Source organism: Genypterus blacodes, unplaced genomic scaffold, assembly GCF_046128005.1.
Source record: "Genypterus blacodes isolate CSIRO-AG114 ecotype Tasmania unplaced genomic scaffold, CSIRO-AGI_Gbla_v1 ptg000102l_1, whole genome shotgun sequence".
NCBI lineage: Eukaryota > Metazoa > Chordata > Actinopteri > Ophidiiformes > Ophidiidae > Genypterus > Genypterus blacodes.
This window is the reverse complement of record NW_027466906.1, coordinates 93953-115000: the sequence shown is the minus strand read 5'-3', so window position 1 is coordinate 115000 and position 21048 is coordinate 93953. Positions and strand designations below refer to the sequence as shown.

The 21048-nt window shown below is 50.3% G+C and overlaps 3 protein-coding genes across 3 annotated transcripts; 2 read left to right on the top strand and 1 right to left on the bottom strand.

Annotated features, from left to right (window-relative positions):
• Positions 1 to 4360: 4360 nt before the first annotated feature.
• ccnb1 (cyclin B1) lies at positions 4361 to 7009 on the bottom strand. Its single transcript, XM_076159996.1, has 9 exons — positions 6906 to 7009; positions 6533 to 6664; positions 6161 to 6283; positions 5898 to 6086; positions 5656 to 5814; positions 5322 to 5558; positions 5103 to 5243; positions 4876 to 4986; positions 4361 to 4772 (listed from the first exon to the last, which is right to left on the bottom strand). The coding sequence occupies exons 1-9, from the start codon at positions 6924 to 6926 to the stop codon at positions 4668 to 4670; spliced, it is 1218 nt and encodes a 405-aa protein (XP_076016111.1). The 5' UTR covers positions 6927 to 7009; the 3' UTR covers positions 4361 to 4667.
• Positions 7010 to 7938: 929 nt separating this feature from the next.
• On the top strand, positions 7939 to 12041 carry LOC143008308 (AN1-type zinc finger protein 5-like). Its single transcript, XM_076160001.1, has 6 exons — positions 7939 to 8149; positions 9708 to 9901; positions 9996 to 10155; positions 10274 to 10359; positions 10450 to 10578; positions 10732 to 12041. The coding sequence occupies exons 2-6, from the start codon at positions 9736 to 9738 to the stop codon at positions 10878 to 10880; spliced, it is 690 nt and encodes a 229-aa protein (XP_076016116.1). The 5' UTR covers positions 7939 to 8149; positions 9708 to 9735; the 3' UTR covers positions 10881 to 12041.
• Positions 12042 to 14249: 2208 nt separating this feature from the next.
• tmc2a (transmembrane channel-like 2a) lies at positions 14250 to 20991 on the top strand. The gene is made up of 21 exons (XM_076160012.1): positions 14250 to 14327; positions 14924 to 14962; positions 15060 to 15317; positions 15348 to 15450; positions 15534 to 15689; positions 15782 to 15872; positions 15952 to 16033; positions 16124 to 16230; positions 16620 to 16718; positions 16808 to 16950; positions 17153 to 17300; positions 17527 to 17715; positions 17805 to 17984; positions 18105 to 18263; positions 18379 to 18507; positions 18668 to 18735; positions 19146 to 19385; positions 19563 to 19688; positions 20048 to 20126; positions 20279 to 20387; positions 20756 to 20991. The coding sequence occupies exons 1-21, from the start codon at positions 14291 to 14293 to the stop codon at positions 20989 to 20991; spliced, it is 2778 nt and encodes a 925-aa protein (XP_076016127.1). The 5' UTR covers positions 14250 to 14290.
• Positions 20992 to 21048: the final 57 nt, after the last annotated feature.

Genomic DNA, 21048 nt, shown 5'->3' with positions numbered 1-21048 from the left:
CAGGGAGAGGGGCGGTGCTAAGTGTCCTTCCTGTCCATCTGCCGGGCCGCGTCCATCTGTCTCACTCACGGGACCCTGCTGATGGATCACAGGAGCCGGGACCATGAAGTGAAACCTGATATGGAGATCACATTAGGTCTGTGCTTCCTAACACCATCAGGCCTCAGAGCGTTTGGGTCCAGGACATCTGGCTCTGCACTCCGCTGATAATTCAATTCATATAATCAGAGTAACGACTCAGCGCCTTCGCTCCCAATCAGCTGATCGTCTCATCTATAAGGCGACAGGGAGGGAGGGAGGGGAGGGGGGAGGGAGGGAGGGAGGGAGGTGGCGAGTCTGAGCCTTTGGTCTCAGCAGATGTGTGGTGGTTTGGACGCCCGAGTGTTCGTGACCCAACTTCACACCTGAGTCTGACCTTGACACAGAGCAGAGCGGCCCTGCAGCTCTATCAGCTCTGCCTCTCTGATGGCCACAGCGAGGACAGTAACTATCCCCCATTCCTGCCCGATCTTCTCTTTATGGTCCTTCTCCCCCCGTTGATGAGAGAAATGACCCAGTCAGGTGTTCCAAAGTGCTAAAAGCAACTTTAGAATAAATGAGGAACTACTTTACCCAGAGCGACCGCAGGCCTCAGCCCGGGCCCCTCTGCCAGAGGCCCAACTGCCAGCGGCCCCTCTGCCAGAGGCCCCTGGGCAGCGGCACTGCTGGCTCTGCTCGCTGCTTCATTCCTGCCTAAACATCCCACAGATATCAGAGCAATGACATAACAGCTGCTGCACCAAGCCAGAGAGATGAAGAGCAGGCCAGGCCCCACAAAGCCCTCTGCCCAGAGGACCAGAGGGGGGGAGAGAGAGAGAGAGAGAGAGAGAGAGAGAGAGAGAGAGAGAGAGAGAGAGAGAGAGATGAGTCTTGGCAGTCTTCTTCTTCTCTCTTGGCTTTGTTGCTGACTCTGTTGATTTTCCAGTGTGTTGCCGTGTGTACGACCAGCAGAAGTTCCCAGAAATGAGGCTGAAGCTGAGGCTGAGCAGCAGGAGAGCGGAAATACCGCACACTTCTCACAAAACTCGCTCGGGTTGTTTCATCGACTCGAACGTTTCTATTAACGGCCTGAACGCGGCGGTGGCTGCCAGCTCGGCTCAGAGGGTTCATCAAGTTCACCATGACTCCAGGGAGAAGCTGGTGATTGATCTGAAGTGATAGACAGAGGCTGATTGATAAGTTCTGAGCCTATAAGGATGTTATCCAGGACTGCATTGAAGGGGGGGGGGGGGGGGGGTCACTCTCCCCCATCTGGCCTGGGAGCCTCTTGGGGTCCCTCTTGGAGAGCTGGGGCCCTCAGCAAGCAGCTCCTCCAACCTGCACTAGTGGAGAACAAGGAAAGGAAAGAAGGATGGAATCTTGGCAGAAGGAGATGAAGCTTAAACATAAACTCTGAGTGAGTCTGAAGGGTTAAAGGCTCACAACTTCTCAATCGACCCTTAACGGTTAACGCAGTGAGCCCTCAGCAGCAGAGGCTCCATTGATTGCTGCAGGAACCCAATCAGGCTCAGCTGGAGTCCCTCTGAAGCTCTCAGAACAAACCTTCATCCTCACAGAGACGCAGACCTTCCTCCCTCGCTCCTCTTCAACAACGTTATAGAATCTGTACTTCCTCCTCCGTGACGGTGACCTGCACCCTCGTCCTCCTCGTCTTCCGGCCTCTGCAGCATGACTCCATCATGTGGTCCCGGGGGCCTTCGTCTGGCTCCACAGGACCGGCCGGTGACATCATCGCCAACCCCGCCCCCCCCTCCCCCTGCTGTCTCTAATGGAGCCCCCCCCCCCCCCCCCCCCCCCCCGAGCTGCTGAAGGGCCCTCGTGAATAATTGAGGAGCTCTGGTGCTTTATAACCTGGGCTGCAAGGCTACGCCGGGGCACGGGTCCTGAGTGCATTAGGATAATAGTCGGGGAGGAAACGGGCCTTATTGACTGATAGAATCAATATGTGTGTGTGTGTGTGTGTGTGAGATGGACCAAACTATGAGGAGACGTCCCTGCAGCAGTTTGAAGGTCTGGATGTTTGATTTTCCTTCTTCTCTTCTTTGTGCTGTGTGTGAATAAGAACCAGTTGATTTGTTCTGAAACATGGCTCCGCCCCGAAGTGAGACTTTACAACTTTAACAGCTTCATCGCAATCTAACCTTTAATCTAAGAGGATAAACACTGGCGCCCCCTGGTGGAGGAGCAGAGCAGCTCCCCTCTGAGGCAGAGCAGTGGGCAGAGCTGCAGGTCTGCGCTCCTCTGGACCGTCCCAGTAAAGGTCAAAGGTCACCTGGACACAAACATGGAGGTGACGTTTCTCTGTTTTTAGTCTGAATCGAGAAACACTGAACAAACTTCTGATTGAATTCCTTCACCTGATTGGTGAGCATGACAGCTCCTCCCCCCTAACAGCTCCTCCCTCCTCCCTCCCTCCCTCCTTCCTCCCCTTCCTCCCTCCCTCCTTTCCATCTTCATCATCTGTAAAAGCCAAACAGGAACCTCTCCTCCTGTGTGTGTGTGTGTGTGTGTGTGTGTGTGTGTGTGTGTGTGTGGTTATGTAACTGGATGATTTGTGTGTGAGCCGCTCAGGTCGGTTGTGTTGTTTCCTCCGTGTCACACTGTCAACAAAGGAGACGACCAAGTGACCTCAGAGGTTGATTTACAGCCTGTCAGCAGGAGCTGCTCTTCCTCCTCCTCCTCCTCCTCCTCCTCCTCTTCCTCCTTCTCACAGCTCAGAGGCAGCCTGACTCACCAAACAGATCAGATTGCAACACAGTGAAGCTGCTGAGCGACCGTACAGCACGAACACAGCAGAGCTCATACCTCCACCAAGGCTGAACGAGGAACATGAGCAACACAGGAACTGAGCAACACAGATACTGAGTTGCTCTGGCGTCACTCTGCCAAAGCAAACATATGGTGAAACTGTGAGGCTCTGTTTGTGACGCAGCGACTCACAGAGCGACCCATGTTCATATGAAACATCAGGAAGGAGCTGAAGCCTCATGGAGATCAGGTGAAGCTTCTGTCTGTGGAACACTTCAGACTCTAAAAGCTCTCAGGTCTCAGAAGCTTCAGCCTCTCAGCTCTGACTCCTGCTGCTCCCTCCTGCCCGCCCCCGGCCTGTTAGCGCCCCTCAGAATCCCCCGCTCGCTGCCACGGGCGGCGTTTGTTTGCCTTTGTCATTACTGGGTGGAGACGTTGGTGCACTTGTTACATCGGGGGCCATGTTGGACGGCGTTCAGACTGAGGCGGCGTTCCAGAGCTCTGCCTCTGCTCCTGGTCTGGATCCACGCGAGGGCCGGGAGCCGAGCTGTGCATTCTTCATGGACCTCAGTGCTGACTTGCAAATTCACTTAATGGGGGGGGGGGGGGGAATTGAATAAACACAGAAAAGAAGAAGAAGCAGCAGCAGTGTGTGAGCTGTGAGGGAGCAGGCAGGGATTGAACACCAGACCAGGAATGGATTAAAGGTCAGAGGTCAGACCACATCATGTGGACAGAAGCGTCTAAACTCAGAAGAGGGGATGGACCCAAAACATGGAAACATTCAAGAAAACATCTTCACTCATAAAGCTGCTCTTCATCATCTTAGGGTCAATGAGGTTGATCACCAGCAGAAAGGACCAGGATGTAGCAGGAGAAGCATCAGAGGGTCAATCATAAACCAAAGCTCAGGTCCTCAGACACAAGATGACGTCATAGCGTTGAAACCCCCGACCCCCCGGATACGTTTCACATTTCAGCAGATGGAGTCGAGCCGTTCCTCCTCTGATCTCACCCACAAACACAGAGCCTCACATCATGCAGACGCCAGGTGGTCCCAGGCAGCAGAGCCCCCCTGGGGTTACAGGGGAGGAGGGGGGGCTCAGCTGTGAAGGGGTTAATGTGATAACAGCTCCTCCTCCCCTTCGTCCATTAGCCTGAACACTGAGCCTGATGTGATCACCGTCAGTCAAACCTCAGCCTGATGGTTCCTGCCCAACACGTGGACAGAAGGAGAGATGAGATGGACCGAGTGAGCAGAACCAGTTTAGGAAGTACGAGTTGGAATGAAGACATTTTAGAATTAAAGGCCATTTGGATGAACACAACATGGATCAGGTTGATTCAAGTTCAGACAGACTCCGTTAGACCAGGTCCAGATATAAAGGATGTCAGTACATTTCATTGAAGGTCCCTAAATCCGTGTTTGGTCTAAAGTTTAGATGTTCCCATTCATTACGTCACCGTCAGATAAGGTTCGACCTGAACCAGGCAGCTGGCATGACCTCACCACAGCGGGCTGACGGGCCTGCAGCGCCCTCTGGCGGACAAAGAGGGAACAGCAGCAGCAAAGTTCTGGTTCAAAACCATTTTAATAGAATGTTAAGGGCAAGACATTCAAGAGTAAAATCAGTAAAAACACGGCTGTACATTTCAAACATTCACCTCACATACAATCACCACTATGTGTCTTAATAAAAGTCATTCTGTCGGGCCGAGGCGCCGTGCTGGATGTCAGTCGGCCATTTTACAGACGCCACAGGTTTGGATGTTGGGCGGTCGGGCCGGCAGCACGACTCCTCCGGGCCGGAGAGCAGAGCTTTAAAACTATTTAAGTTACATTTGTACAAGCAGCACACGGTGCTGAAGGTCCAGACGCCTCAGTGACTGAGCTGCAGAGCCAGATCCTTCATGACTGAAGACTTCAGCTGGGGGGTGGTGGCGATCTTCATCTGCTTGGAGGTGGAGTATTTACCTTTGATGGCCTGCAGGGGACAGAAGGCAGCGTTTAGTGATTTAATACAACCAGGCAGGTGAGGAGCTGCAGTACTGAAGGTCCAGTGAGACTGAGAGGTTCTGTTGTCTTACCGTGTGCTTGGTCAGACCCTCGTTCACCTTCACAACATTCTTGGCGATGTGCGCCATCACAGGAAGCAAACTCTCTGCGGTGTAGTCCATGTAGTGCTGCAGTGTGGCATCCTGAGGAGGAGAGCAGGAGGTCAGAGGGTCAGAGAGGAACACCTGAGGAGCTTCACTGGGTAAGGGTCCATGCTCCTGAAGCCAGAATGAGCCCAGGTCAGAGGTCGCCGACTCACCCAGTCTCCAACCTCTAGGATCTTGAGCGTGAGAGCCAGGGCGGCACTGGCCAGCATGGAGGGAGGGTAGTGGACCATCTCATAGTCCACCATGGTGAGCTCCAGCAGGTACTTGGCCATGGTGTGCTGCTCAGCCGTCACCTGGCGCAGAGAGGGGGAGGAGTCAGCTGGAGGTTGTGGGTTTGAAGCCACCTTAAGGGTGCAGAGATGCAGACTAACCTCGTAGATCTTGGAGGCTCTTCTGAGGAATTGCAGGGGCAGAGGGCGGCCCAGGCTGAACTTCAGCACCCTCAGGATGGTCATCTCCATGTCTCTGATCTGGGCTGTGGTGTAGGCCCGGTCCGTCACGTAGGCGAAGTCTGAGATCTCAGGCGGGTACATCTCCTCGTACTTGGAGGCGAGGAACATGGCCGTCACGCCGACGAGCTGCAGCTGCTTCTTGGGGACTGGGTGGTCCTGGAGGAGCAGAAGTGTCAGGGTTCAGGTCTACAGACCAGCAGGACCACAGAGAGCTCCAGAAGAGTGCAGGGTCACATGCTGAGCCAGAACCTACCTGAAGAAAGCGATCGATGATTCCCACTGTCATGTACATGGTTTCCTGCAGGAGGCGGAACTTAAGGGTGACCTGGACCAGCCAGTCCACCAGGATGGCCCTCATGGAGCCGGTCACCTCGTGGCCCTGCAGGTAGTTTTGTTTGACGCCCTGTTCGACCTGGGGGGGGGGGGGACAGGATCAGGCGCTGGATCACATGAAGGAGAGCTGAGACCTTAAGGTGACATCATCCTCAGCGTTACCTCCAGCTTCCTCATGTACTTGTAGATGTCCTTCACGTATTCACTGCAGAGCATCGGGTTCTCATAGTCGTCAGCGTCGACGTCCTTGATGGCCGTGTGCAGCAGGACGTCAGAGAAGGCCTGGCAGAGGTCAGCGGGCTCACAGCCGGACATCTCCATGGGGGTGGGAGAGGCCGGCTCAGGCACCACCTGAAGGAGGAGGAGGAGGTTAGAGCTCCAGACCAGACAGGACGCATTTAAAGGCCAGAGAAGAGACTGCTCACCTGGACTGCGGGTGGCTCGGGCTCTACAGGCTCGACCTTCTTGGGCTTGGGCGGCTCATTCTCCGTGGCCTTCACAGCCTTGACGGTGACTCGGGTCTTCTTTGTGGGCTCAGCCTTCACAATCTGGAGGAGAGAGACCAGCTTAGTGACAAACACACACACTGCCCAGCTGAGAAGACTGCAGCTTATCAAGTCAGGGAAGCTCTGACACTTTCAAACACAAGTTTAAATTGCAGCTTAGGTATCTGCTTCCGTTTTAAATTCGACTCATTTGGACAATAAAAACCTTTCCTGTCTAAACTCTACCGCAGCTTTACTTTGACCTCAGCGTGTTTAACTTCATTCTAACCCGCTGGTCTTTCTAACAGTTACCTTCTTGTTCAGTTCCTTCTGAACCGTCACGTTAGTCCCGATCTCTCCCAGAGCTGCTCGGGGTTTGAGCGCAGGCCCGGACACGGAGCAGGCCTTCACAGCCGCATCGGCCCTGGTGGAGGCAAGGCGGTTCTGGAGAAGCACGCACACAAGAAAATACAATTAAGGTGGCGAAAACAAGTCCTGTACTAATGAATGTTAGCGTTTAACACGACAGTAGCGTAGTTAGTAACGTGTTTGAAGCAGAACACTCGGCTCAGTTTCAGACACAAACAACACAAAACAAACATTAAAACCGTTTATCGATGACATTACCGCATTGTAAGTTTAGCAGAAGTTCAGCGTTAAGAGGACAAAGTGTGTAAATACTTACTCGGGTCACTCGCAGAGCCATTTTCTCAGTCGTGTTGCTTCTCAGGAAGATGGAGTCGTAAGTAAGAGACGCTGTAATCTTTAAACCGCAGCTCCGGGTTTAAATCCTCGCGTGCTTCAATCTGATTGGCTGCGGGCTGAAATTGCCGGCGTATGATTGGCTGCGAGCAGAGCGGTTTCAAATGCACGCACCGGATATCTAGGGATCACGTGATTGGATGCCGTCACGTATTTTCTTTTCCGGTTCCGTTCCGTTTGTTGCTTTCCGTTTTTCTTGTTTTAATTCCGTCCCTGGTTACGTTTATATACAAATAATCACATAAATAATAAGGCGTTTACTTTAAGAGATTATTAGTCTGAACAAAACAGTGCGCCATGTGTCACTAAGCAACGCGCTGGAGAGAAGATTTAAATCAATACGTTTAAAAAAAATGTATTTAAAAATTGTTCTCTTCTATATCCACCCATGTTTCTGTCATAGAGTTTACATATGTAATAATAATATGTAACTATGTCACTTTATTACTTAGAACTTGTCAGGACCAATTCAGTACAAAACCAGAACTGTAATATGGACACATATGTCTTATTATACTTATCTGACATAACATCTGTATTTACATTGTGTTAATTTAGATACCGGAGGGCTTCATACACTGTTTGGAAAGAGAAAACACACAGCAAATACATGTGTGTTTGTTTCCTGTCTGAAGTTAACACACAGTGTGGACTGTTTGCTGGAGCCGTGACGCTGTGGGCAGACACAGGTCAGATGTGGCCCCTGAACGCATCATATATACATCTTGTTTTCTTGTCTTGAACTCTCCTGCCTCTTATTACACCAACGCAGTTTGTTTTCATCAACACAAACAGGATGTAGCTGTGATTTGTCCTCGTGTTTCTTGGAAGCAGTGGGTTTCATGTTTAATGTTCTGTAAATAAGTGTTGGGCTGGCTGCGGCCCAAACCTTCCGTCCAATCACACACACGCTGGGACGGTGACGCCTTCTGGAACCGGAGCACGTAAACGCACCACGCAAAACAAAACAGATGCCATCAGCCGCAGAAGAAGAAGACGATAGCACGGAAACCAAGTGATCCACTACACGGAGCGCCGCGGAGTCCTCAGCTGGCAGAGGGAGACGGGCCGACAGATCGATCCACCGAGCGGCTCGAGTTAGTTTCATGTAAACACTCTTCAATTCCGTCAGTCGACAAAGTTACGACAAAGCCCCAGCGTGTTTCGGTAAGTTAACTTCATGCTAACTGGCTAACTGCTGAGCTGATTACGGTCGCTGCTCTGCGCAAACAATATTTACCGAAGAAACCAAATCACCGCTTAGTTTGAAATGATTTGATGAAAAGGAACATAAAGAGGTCGTGGTGTAAACATAAGGTGAAGCATATGCTCCGTTTCTTTAGCTAACACGTGTCACCTGAAACTTCCCGACTGAGACTGAGTCTGATAAACCAACGAACAGCGTGTTTAAAAACACGAAGTATATCTTATCAGTGTATTCGTCGTGTTTATAACAGATTTAACCGAATCCAGAGGCTGAATGATCTTTTACTAAGCTAGAGTGCTAGAATGCTCTGTTCTCGCTCTCACTGCCTGAAGAAGTGAAACTCATCGCCGCTTCAGTTCAGCTTTGATGCTCATTCACTTACCGCTGACCTCTAAACACACTTTAAACTCTTCTGTTTGTCTGTGATCGGATGTAAAACTGAGCCGCTGATCCGCGCTGAGACCAAAAACAAAGAAACAAAGCGAACTACACTTTATCCCCCTGCTAGCTAGCATGCTATCATCACGACCAGCTAGCACAGCTAGCTCTGCGAACACTGCTGCTGTCGCGTTCATAACTCTGAGTTTAGGAGAAAACAAAGCGTCAGGGCGTCTCAGTGTTTGACCCCACAGCTGTGATCATGTGTATCGATCTCTGTATCGGCTCACTTATTGACCCGCGGTGAGTCGCTAACACAGAGGACCGAGCAGCGTTAGCATTAGCTCGCTAGCATGACTCAGTGGATTTGCAGTATCGCCTGGCCCGGAGTTTGCTCTCTTATTTACCAAGGACAACAAGTCACTCTAACGTTTCTTATTATTATAAGTACTACGGTCACTTTACGTTAATGTGAGCAGGGACTCGTTTAGCGTATGTATAGAACTTTATAACTCTGAACTCTGAGTCGAGTCAGCACAGAAACTCTACTGTAGTCTGAAACAGGAAGCGGAGGAAACTTTGACCAGGAGCCGCTTGACTCAGTTTAAGTGTCTTATTTGTTGCATAGATGAATAAATGTTTGGTTGGGCTTCAGTGTCTATATAAACAAGCGAACAGAAGCGTTCAGCTCCATAATGACGTCACACCGTGTTCATGTGTGTAGCAGAACCTCTGCACATGTAAACAAAGAGACACTTCTGTGTCTGTCCTGCTCATTCAGGGTGATGATGTCATAGGTCAGCACTGTGTTGATAGAGAAGGGGGGGGGGGGGGGGGGGCTGTGTCACACTGCTCTCCTGTGACAGAGGAAGAAAACATCACACACACTCCATGTGAGCGCCACGGGGCTCTGCAGTCTGCACACACACACTCACACACGTAGGTGAGGATCATCACCCAGTGTGGTGTGGCATGTTGGTCTCAGCTGCTGTGTGACCTTTGTGCCTCGTGTTCTTCTCCAGTCTGCCTCCTCTCTTACTGTGTGGGTGTGTGGCGACCTTCAGGGGCTTTGTTGATGTTTCTGTGAGACTCTGAACCTTAAACCTGCTCCTCTCTCATCTTCCTGTCCTGTGTGTTCAGGTCAGCTCACCAGGCGGTAAAGACCACCATGGCCCAGGAGACCAATCAGAGCCCAGTTCCTATGCCCTGTGCCAATGGCTGTGGTTTCTATGGCAACCCCAGGACCAATGGCATGTGCTCGGTGTGCCACAAGGAGCACCTGTCGAGGCAGAACAATGGAGGCGTCGGCTCCATGACCTCCTTGAGCTCCATGGGTAAGACCGCGCACACACACACACACCTGCCCTCCTCCACGGTGTCTTTGTCCTCCCATTTGTGACAGCAGGTTGTGTCTCTGTCTCCCCTCAGGCAGTGGCAGCATGTCTTCTGCTCCCTCGGCTGAGGCGGCAGCCTTCCAGAGGTTAGAGGTCACACTGAACAATGCTGCCGCCGCTGCAGTCGCGGCTGCAGAGGTCGCCGCTGAGGCCACCGCTTCTGCAGAGGCCGCCGCTGCTACAGACGCTCTGAGGTGAGGAAGGTCTCACGCAAACACACACACACACACACAGGTCTGGTCTCTTCTGCCCAGCAGCCTGGTGGTGATGAGTCGATCCTGGTCTGTCTCTAACGTCTGTGTTCGTCTGCAGTGGCGTCTCCTCCGCCCTCTCTGTGACGCAGCAGATGACAGAGATGAGTCTCTCCTGTGAGGAGCAGGCGGAGCTCTCAGAGCCAGGTGAGCATCAAACCCTCCTCAGGTCTCATGGAACAGAGTGGAGGTTTGTTCTCCAGGTCGTTGACGCCTCTTTGTTTCCCGTCTCTCCAGTCGTCACTCAGCCCACCGTCTCCACTTATCAACCCTCCACTGCTGGCAGTGATGAATCCAAAACCCCCGAGCCCCAAAAACCCAAGAAGAACCGCTGCTTTATGTGCCGCAAGAAGGTCGGCCTCACAGGTGAGAACATCCAGCTGCTCCTCCTGATGTCCACGGTGAAGCTCCTCCTCCATCACAGCCTGGGGGCTTCCTGTCCCGTCAGGCTGTGATGGAGGAGGAGCTTGGGCGTGCCAGATGTTTACCTGACGCCGCCCCCCCTGCTGTGTGTTTCAGGGTTTGGCTGCCGCTGTGGGAATCTGTTCTGTGGAATCCACCGCTACTCAGACAAGCACGGCTGCCCGTACGACTACAAGGCCGAGGCCGCCGCCAAGATCCGCAAAGAAAACCCTGTGGTGGTCGCCGACAAGATCCAGAGAATATGAGGAGCGACCTGCGTGTGAGCCGAGCAGCTGGAGAGACGGACGGGAGCCTGGAGGACTCGCTCTCCTTTTTCTTACACATTTGGGATTGATTTAGTCTCCGGTGCAGAAAGATCAGGTTTAGTTTCCTTCCCTTCCTGTTTTGTGTGGTGAAGATCAAACGGAGCGAGTGTGTGTCTGTGTGAGGAAGCAGAAGGAAGACTTTTAGAAAATGTAGTTGATTGTTTACCGTTCCTCCCGACCTTCACTTCCTGGTCTGTCTGCCTGCCTGAGCCTCTGGACTGTGAGGTGAGACGGCGCCCCCTAGGCCCCGCTTGCTCTCGGCTGGCTTGAGTAGCAAAATGGACGTCCTCTCCGTCCGTGGTTCTGGTTTCATTTGAGCTCACCCCGGGGCCGCCGGCTCCGTTTCCTGACTGAACTGAACTTTGGGAAAGCGTGCTCTGGTACGGGTCGGGTCGGACCTCGCTGCCCCGTACTTCCTCTTCCTCCCGCTGCGTGCACGGCTTTACAAACGCAGCAGCGTCTCTCTCTCTGTTCCTCCCGTGGATCTGTGACACTTTGTGCTCAGCATCTGGATGGCAGGAGACACACACACGTATACATCACTGGGTCAAATGACGGTTCACCTCTAAAGACTCCACAGCGCCCCCCGGTGGCATCTGTCCCTGCTGAATGACGTCACACACACACACACACACACACACAGAGGAGGAAGTGAACTGTTTCATATCTGGAGTTAAAGCTTCAGGTGACATCATGTGAAAACAGCCCTGAAAGAGAAAGTGCTTTTGTTTGTGCCTGTGAACACGTCTGACTGCTTCACTCACTCGGCAGTAAAGGCTGAGCCTGACAGGCAGCTGAGCCTGACAGGCAGCTGAGCCTGACGGGCAGCTGGTCCACAGTGTGGGAGAAGTTTGGTTGATTATTATTAAGGAACACATTGTTGGATGGCGCTCCTCCTGCAGGGACGACGACGACGGCAGCAGCAGGAGGAGAAACTAAGCTGGATGGACTGAGGTCACATGTCCTGGTGTGAGGACGTCAGGCTCCTCCCCCTTCTCGCTTCATTTCACCTCCACTAATATTTTCACTTCTCACTTCACTATTGAATGTTTGAGTTTGCTTCGATATTCTTTGTTTTGTTTTAATGTGAGCTGATGGATTCACCGTGTGGCATAGTGTGTGTGTGTGCGTGTGTGTGACTGAGGGACGTGGTGTGTGTGTGTGTGTGTGTGTGTTGCAGTTGTGTAGTGAGGCCTGTGGTCGTAGATGTTTGGCTGCTTCATGTGTTTTTTCTTTTTTACCCCTTAGTTATGCAAGTTTGTACAAACATCTTTATTTATATCCTGCAGTGCATAATCTTCCTTCCAATAATGCAGAATAAATTGTATCATGTAAATAAATTATGTTCACAAATGAAGAACTCGGGGATCTGATTCTTTTAACCCTTAAACCTCCAGTCTGAATCTTTTTACAGTATTTTGTTCTGTAGGAGTTGCGGTGACGTCGTGTGTTTCCATGTGACTGCAGTCTGACAGAAGAGAAACCATATATCTGCCCTCAGGTCTACAGGTCACACACACACACGGCATGTTCTCATGTTTCTCACACTGATGATCTCTGGACTTCAGTGATGTAACAGAAGAAGTCAAATGGAAAATCATTTCTTCTGTAAAAGAATGAAATGAGTTCCTTGATACTGAATCCTTCTGCTTTCTACTAAATCACCACCAGGGGGCAGCGCAGACATTTATTCTAATATAAAACTAACCAATGAACTTGAATGTAAACATTTTTAAAACAATATACGATTTATCATGAAATGTTCCGTTGCACTAAAGGAAATGTGATTAAACTCTTGTGATGACAAATAAACACATTTAATTAAAACACAAACTTTATATCATTTCTGTGCAGTCCCCAGCTTAAACGCACGCGCAGATAACATCCTATCAGAATATGATCAATCTATATTTGACTCCTCCTGTCACAGATCATAGTGAGTCATATTCCAGCGCTCCACTGACCTGAGGCATTCACTTTAATCGATCATAAATAATTCCTGCTGATCACAATGAAATATTGATTCAGAAACATGGGAGAGTTTAGAGAACAGAGCAGAAATGAGGTCAGACTGGAGGGAAACCGGTCTGAGCTGGTTTCACTGGTTTCTGTAACGAGCTCATTAGGTTTCTTTGAGCCCTCAGAGAGGCAAAAGGAAGCTCTCTAGAATGTTCTCTGATCTACAGTGAAACCCTTCAGTGTGTTAGCATGTTGACTTTGAATGACATTAGGATGAAAAACAATGTATGCCAGGCTCAGAACTTATCAATCGACCCCCATGTGAGCTAAAGGTGTTTACGCTATGAACAGAAGGCGGGGCCATAGTAGCTGCAGACCCCGCCCCCTCCTCTGCATGATCGCCTGTCACATGTGGGAGCTGAGCCGTGTAACGGAATCATTTTGGATGTGAAAGTTGAGCTGCGCTCCATTATTCAGCGCCCCCGCGAGGCGTCTGTGCTGTTTCCATGGCGACGCGCGGGATCTCTTACCGTCGCCACATTTGAGGTTTTGCAGGTAATTTTCTGCCTCGCGTGTCAAATTATTCAAATGGAGGTCATTCACGTGTTTGTCTAATGGAGCCTGCATGAAACCTGAACACTCATTAAAACTTAAGGCCGTCTGGTCTCGGTGTTAGTCAGTGTGTGTGTGTGTGTGTGTGTGTGTGTGTGTGTGTGTGTGTGTGTGTGTGTTCTCCAGTAACCAGACGAGTGAGAGTGTCTCCAGCTCTTCACCTGAGTCTTATTGTCTCATTGGGAAAAACAAAAGCATTTATGTTTTCTGTCACATTTTAACTTTACATCGACTTTAGTTTTAGGCATTTTGAGGTCGAGAGTTTGGAAAACCTTGATATTTAGGAAAAAAACTTTAAATATTATATATAATAAGATTCAACTCACAAAGTAGTAATGGAACTTTCAAATGAGTGATGAGGTCCAGAGTTTGATGGACAGGTCGTGGTGTGACAGATAACAATAACACTTGATCTCATCATCAACCAATCAGCACGCCTGTTAGAGTAGAATAACACACTGATGGGATTGTGTCCATGTTTAAACTTTGGCTTAGCTTAGAATCCTCAGCTGTATTTTAGGAATTTTGTGGGAATTGTGTCCGAAATGATTCCCATCTGCTGCAGAACAAACCTGAGTGTGAGGCCCGAAGGTTCAGCTCCGGGATAACCACACCGGCACAGAGCAGCAGGTCACATGCAGCCGTTGCCATGGTGACAGCCCGTCAGACACCCGAGTTGGGCGCTGGCGGTGAGCCGAGCCCTAGCCGAGCCGTCCTGCAGGTGAGGGAGAACGCCGCTCACACACGGAGAGGAGCGCCGGACCAGAGGGAACATCAACATGCCCAGGAAGAAGGAGCTCGCTCAGCTGGAGGAAGGTGAGCAGGACCCACACACACACACACACACAGGAGAGGACGCACCAGCTGCATCATGTCTCCATTATCAGGCTTTCATCAGGGGTTTGATTTGATCCAAGTCCCTCAGGAGCCATAACTCTGTCCTGAAGCTTCAGACTGTCAAACACCAGCTGACCTTAAAACTGATGACAGGAAAACACTTTGTGCTGTTTTACATTCACATGAAAGTGAATCCACTTTAGAATTTCAAGTTAAAAGTGATTTAAACACAGACTTCTCCACCGTAATGCACTGAGTGAAAACAGGTCAGCTGACGGCCGAGTGCTGCATGGAACCTGTCTCTCTGCTGAACTCTGGCCCCTCGGCCTCTAGGACCAGCTTACTGCTTGATCGATGATTGGCTGCAGCATTCAAGTCATCGGCTCAGACTGCAGCAGCACTCTTCACTCTCGTTAACTTGATTACTACTAAAGTGCTACACCGAACTGCAATTTCTTCTTTTACAAACTCATTCAGGCTTATTGATCCCATGATTGATGATGAATCTGTGTTTGTGGAGCTGCAGATGCGTTGTTATGTTGTTGCTACACTGTTGCCTTTGTGTTTGTCCTCAGTTGGCATAGAGATAGACGGAGACGTGAGTGAAAGCGATGGTGAGTGCCAATCACGGACAGCCTGTCATGTGTGTGTGTGTGTGTGTGTGTGTGTGTGAGAAAAACAAACGTATTTGTTGTGTTTTTGTTCATGAAGACGCTGCCAATCAGAGAAACAAGAGGAAACAGGGAGCAAGAAGGGGGCGGCGTAAGATACCCTCCAGTGATGAGGAAGACGAAGATGAGGACGAAGATGCCCCCAAGTCTCGCCGCAAAGCAAACAAGAAGAGGAGAGGTAAGAAGGGCGGCGATGACGACGACGAAGACGAGGAAGATGAGGATGACGCCCCAAAGAAGAAGCGAATAGGAGGGGGCAAGAAGAAAGGAGAGAAGGAGGACACAGAGGACGAGGACAGTGAAGAGGACAACAAAGGGAAGAAGGGAGGAAAGAGGGGAGGGAAGAAAGGAGGGAAAGGAGGGAAAGACGACAAGGATGACAAGGGGAAGAAGGGGAAGGACAAAGGGAAAGATGACAAGAAGAAGAAGGGGTAAGGTCGTTCTCAAGTCACTCTGGCTCATCCTGATCGCCCACCTCCTCTTCCTCACCTTCACTCTCCGTCTCTTCCCACAGTTCATCCGATTCCGATTCGAATTCCGATGAGGAAGAGGATTCCATGTCAGAGGGAGAGATGGCCAAGCTGATGGAGGAGGTGGAGGAGAAGAAGAAACTGATCGCCAACATAAGGGCCAAACCGTGGAGGATGAAGAGGAGGCTCACACACCTGAGGTAACACACTCATGCACACCAATCGATCAGTCAGTCAGCCAATCAATCAATGATTTGGTTAATCTGTTGCTCTGTCCCTCGACTCCTCTCAGGGAGGCTCAGAAGTTTGTGGATAAGTTTGAAGGAGCTTTGGGCAAAGGGAAAGGCAGGAAGTGGTATGCCTACAAAGTGATGATGATGAAGGTCAGAGAGAAAAGTAACAACAGAATTCCTTCTTTTATCCTCTTCCTCTTTAGTTACTAACATTTCTTTTATGTCCCAGAAATGGATCAAGTTCCAGAGAGACTTTGAGAATTTCCGGACCTCTTGCATCCCATGGGAGAGGAAGATCAAAGAGGTGGAGAGTAAGTGTAGGCTCCCTCAGCTGAGCAGTGACGCCTGGTGGACAGGTGCTGCATCTCACCATGTTTGTCCGACCTCTGGGTTTTTTCCAGGTCACTTCGGCTCGTCTGTGGCGTCGTATTTCCTCTTCCTGCGCTGGATGTACGGAATGAACCTCGTGCTGTTCGGTTTCACCTTCGGACTGGTGGTCATCCCCGAGGTGAAACCAGCTGAGGCTCAACGCTTTCAGATCAATAATTTAAAAACAAATACACAAAACAACAACAAATGTAAATGACACCAAACACTAAACATATTACAGATCCAGATCAACTACTGAACGCTCAGATAAGCTGAGATGAGCTGGGAATGAAGGAGGAAGTCACATCTAACATCAATCAATCAATCAATCTTGAACAAACTCAAGGCTTTCCGTAACCTTTTGACCAAACACCACATTTAAGGCCCATCTAAACTCTGGATTAGCACAATAGGGAATAACTTTAAGTCAGGACTGACACGTATAGGGAGCAAAGCTGGACTGTGGGGAATGACTGAAAGGTGATGAATCCCTCCTCGATCCTCCTCTAACGCACTTTGGTGTTCCAGGTTCTGATGGGTCTCCCGTACGGCTCCATCTCCAGGAAGACGGTACCCAGTGCGGAGCAGGCTGTCGCTCAGGACTACTCGGTGCTCATGGACTTTGATGTGGGTTTGGATTTAAACAGATTGTCCCTCTTCCCGTCTGTCCGTCTGTCCGTCTGCCACATAGTGATGCTCTTGTCTTGGCTCCTCAGGGATACTGCAAGTACTCCGTCCTTTTCTACGGATATTACAGCAACCAGCGGACCATCGGCCTGCTGCAGTACAGGCTGCCCTTTTCCTACCTCATGGTCGGTATCGGCACCTTCGGCTACAGCCTGATGACGGTCATCCGCACGTGAGTCTGAGATTCCATTACGAGTCCTAAAGGTCCCAACTGTACTCAACAGTGAGAAGAACAATGGCACCTGTCCCAGCACATTTCAGATTAACCCTAGAAGCTCTGTGGAAAACTCTAAAAGGTGGTCGCGTGTGTGTGTGTGTGTGTGTGTGTGTGTGTGTGTGTGTGTGTGTGTGTGTGTGTGTGTGTGTGTGTTCAGAATGGCCAAGAACGCAGACGTTGGCGGTGGAGACGGAGAGGAAGGGGAGTTCACCTTCGCCTGGAAGATGTTCACCAGCTGGGATTACCTCATCGGTAACGCCGAGACCGCCGACAACAAGTATGCCTCCATCACCACCAGCTTCAAGGTAACCAAGGAAACCACAAACACCAAAGCGATCCAGCGTATCTAATAGGTGAATTTAGATTTCCTCTCACGGTTCAGCTGGTAGGGACTTTTGTTTCAGGTCCAACTTCACTCAGTCTCTGTCGTGTTTTGTCAGGCACACAACTTATCAATCAACCCTGGTGTACTACATGAGTTGATTTTTCCGTCAATGTGTTTCTCTCCTCCGTCCTCTTTGGTGAGAACAGGAGTCCATAGTGGACGAGCAGGAGAACCAGAAAGATGAGAACATCCACCTGCGGAGGTTCCTGAGGGTCCTGGCCAACTTCCTGATCACCTGCAGCCTGGGAGGAAGTGGATACCTCATCTACTTCGTGGTGAAGAGGTCACAGGAGTTTGCCAGCAGGGACGATCTCAGCTGGTACGAGAAGAACGAGGTGAGGACCTGAGAACCTGTAACATGAGCATCAACAGATAAAGAACTCAATCAGTGGAGATGTGATCAATGCGTCCGTCTCTCACACAGCTGGAGCTCATCATGTCTCTGCTGGGCCTAGTGTGTCCTCCTCTGTTTGAGACCATCGCTGAGCTGGAGGAGTATCACCCTCGTATCGCCCTCAAGTGGCAGCTGGGACGAATCTTCGCACTCTTCCTGGGAAACCTGTACACCTTCCTGTTCGCCCTGTTTGATGACGTCAACAGCAAGGTGCTGTATGATACCACTGTGTGTGTGTGTGTGTGTGTGTGTGTGTGTGTGTGTGTGTGTGTGTGTGTGTGTGCGCAACAATGATCATTCTGAAGGTTCTGGCTGCCTTGTGGCCCTCAGCTGGACGAGGAGGAGGGCATTAAGAACGCCTCCCTCTGGGCCATAAAGGAGTACTACGCCAACTTCACTCTTCACTCAACAAACGACAGCGCCACGGCCCCGCCCATGGACCCCGGTGACATCATCAGAGGACCTTGCTGGGAGACGGCCGTCGGCATAGTAATGAAGAAAACATTGATTTATTTCATCCCTAGATCCGTTTACATTTATAATCTAATGTTTAAGAAAGGAATAAAGATCACATCCATCTGGTTTCTGTCTCGTCTCTTTCCAGGAGTTCGTGAAGCTGACGGTGTCGGACATCCAGGTGACGTACCTCACTATCCTGATCGGCGACTTTGCCAGAGCGGTCATTGTCCGCTTCCTCAACTACTGCTGGTGCTGGGACCTGGAGGCCGGATTCGTACGTCTGACCACCACATCTCTATCTCACAGCTGAATTCATTTAGATGATTCATTAAAGCGACACTGTCCAAAGTTCTCTGAGCACCAAACACTGGCCTCCTGTAGTCTTGGGTTGCACTTGTGACGTATTTTCATGACAGTCTGTGTTTGCTTTGTAGCCTTCGTATGGGGAGTTTGATATCAGCGGCAACGTCCTTGGATTGGTGTTCAACCAGGGAATGATCTGGTAGGAATTCCTCCCTTTGCTTCTTCTGACACACAGATCCGACGTGTGAAGCTGAGTGTGCCCTGTTGAGTGTGTGTTCATCCATGGGGGCACGTCGTCGTGTGTGTGTGTGTGTGTGTGTGTGTGTATGTGTGTGTGTGTGTGTGTGTGTGTGTGTGTGTGTGTGTGTGTGTGTGTGTGTGTGTGTGTGTGTGTGTGTGTGTGTGTGTGTGTGTATCCCGTGTCACGGAGTGGGTCGAGTGTATCTTTGATGCTGCCAGCGTTTGGTTCGGGTTGCAGTGGATCCAGTGTTGAGCATGACTGATGAACACCTCCTGGGATCAAAGTGACCATCGGCTGGACGTGGCACAGAGTAATCTGAATCGCTCCTTTTCTGCTGTGTCATGACTCTGTGTGATGTCCCGTTTCAGGATGGGGGCGTTCTACGCTCCTGGCCTGGTCGGCATCAACGTGCTCCGCCTCCTCTCCTCCATGTACTATCAGTGCTGGGCTGTGATGGCCACAAATGTTCCCCATGAAAGAGTCTTCAAGGCCTCCAAGTCCAACAACTTCTATATGGGCCTGCTCCTCCTCATCCTCTTCCTCAGTCTGTTACCCGTCGTCTACACCATCATGAGTCTCCCCCCTTCATTCGACTGCGGACCCTTTAGGTAATGATGCAAACTATCAGGTGCTCATGAGAGTTCATACCTCCACCAAGGCCAAACAAGTCTACATGGTTCAGATGATTAAGTGGCCCCAAGGAAGCAGCTATGATAGAAACAGGACAGGTTGGGCGCGTCACATACACAGACAGGTAAATGAGTTTGACTACGTGATGTCTGCAGTGGGAAGGAGAGGATGTTCGACGTGCTCATGGAGACGATTGAGCTGGACCTGCCATCCTTTCTGGGAACGCTGTTCAGCTACGCGGCCAACCCAGGACTCATCATTCCAGCTGTGCTGCTCATGGTGTGAGTACAGAACTGACACACACACACACACACACACACACAATTAGGCTTTGAACGACAGTGTGTGGAGTGTAAAGTGGGCAATCAGAAGAATTACAGTTCATCATCCTCACTCCTACAAGTTGTCTTCAAGGGCATTCATGCTGGACATTCTGCTGGTGTAGTTCTGCTTTAAGAATCTTCTGTGTTGTCTTGTGTTGTGAGAGTCTTCTCACATGGGTTCTGTTCACTCTGAAACTATTCCAAATCCAGGCTGAACGTCCCAGATTCAGAGCAAACAAACAAACATCTGTGAATATGACCTAAATTGCCTTTGCACCAATTTCACAGCGGCAAATCCCAACATGTCTCCCATGCAGACTCGCCATCTACTACCTGAACACAACGTCTACTGCCTACGCCAACGCCAACAACGAGCTGAAGAAGAAGATGGCGATGGTGTGTAGAGAAATTGTTCTTATTTACATTTAAATTGTTCAATCACAGCCAAATGTAGTCGGCGAGTGGTGGCACTTTGTGTGTAAGTTTGTCTTCATCTCCTCCTGATTCACTCAGATTTTTCCCCCATTTTCTTAATTTCCTCTTTCGAGGCTCGAGATGAAGAGAAGAACCGGAGGAACAACGCTGACAGCACCAACCAAGTCCAGAAAGACCTGGAGGACCTTTTGCCCAACCGCTCCCTGGCACCGCCGGAGCCTGGTCAGTACTTTACCGCTCCACGGGCCTCTGCAGCTCAATCGATCAATCAAACTGGAATATTCAGTCCTTTAAATATTTTTATTGATTGTCTTTTAATTGCTGCCTTCACATAGCAAATTAACAGTTTTGGTTCGTGAAAATCCAATAAAAAATGAAAAATGCTGGGAAATTAAAAAAAACAAACAAACATAGGAAACAACACAAAGAAACCAGGAAAACATTTGAGAAATTCTAACAAGAAAAATATGAGTAATGAAAGTCAAACCAACAGGAAAAAGTGATTCACATTAAATAATTGTGGCTATAGTTTGGGTAAAAACATGAGCTCTGTGTTTTTAAAGTTGCTTCATTGTTTTTCCTGTAAACAGAAAAAGAACCTGAGCCAGAAGCGAGACCGACCAAGACCAAGCCAGGGAAGGGCGTGAACCTGCAGAAAGACGTTGCTCTGGCATCGCCCAATCCAAACGCTCGAGGCCCCGTGAACCGAGCGCCCGGGCCGAGGGGGCCGGGGCCGCTGCCGGGGGGGCCGGGGCCGGGACCTGGACGTGGCCGGCCTGGACCAGGACCGGGCAGAGGCCGCGGGAGAGGACCCCCTCCCAGATAAAGACCAGACACCGGCAACTCAGCTGGCTGTGCCCGCTCCTCAGGCACCTGCCTTCAC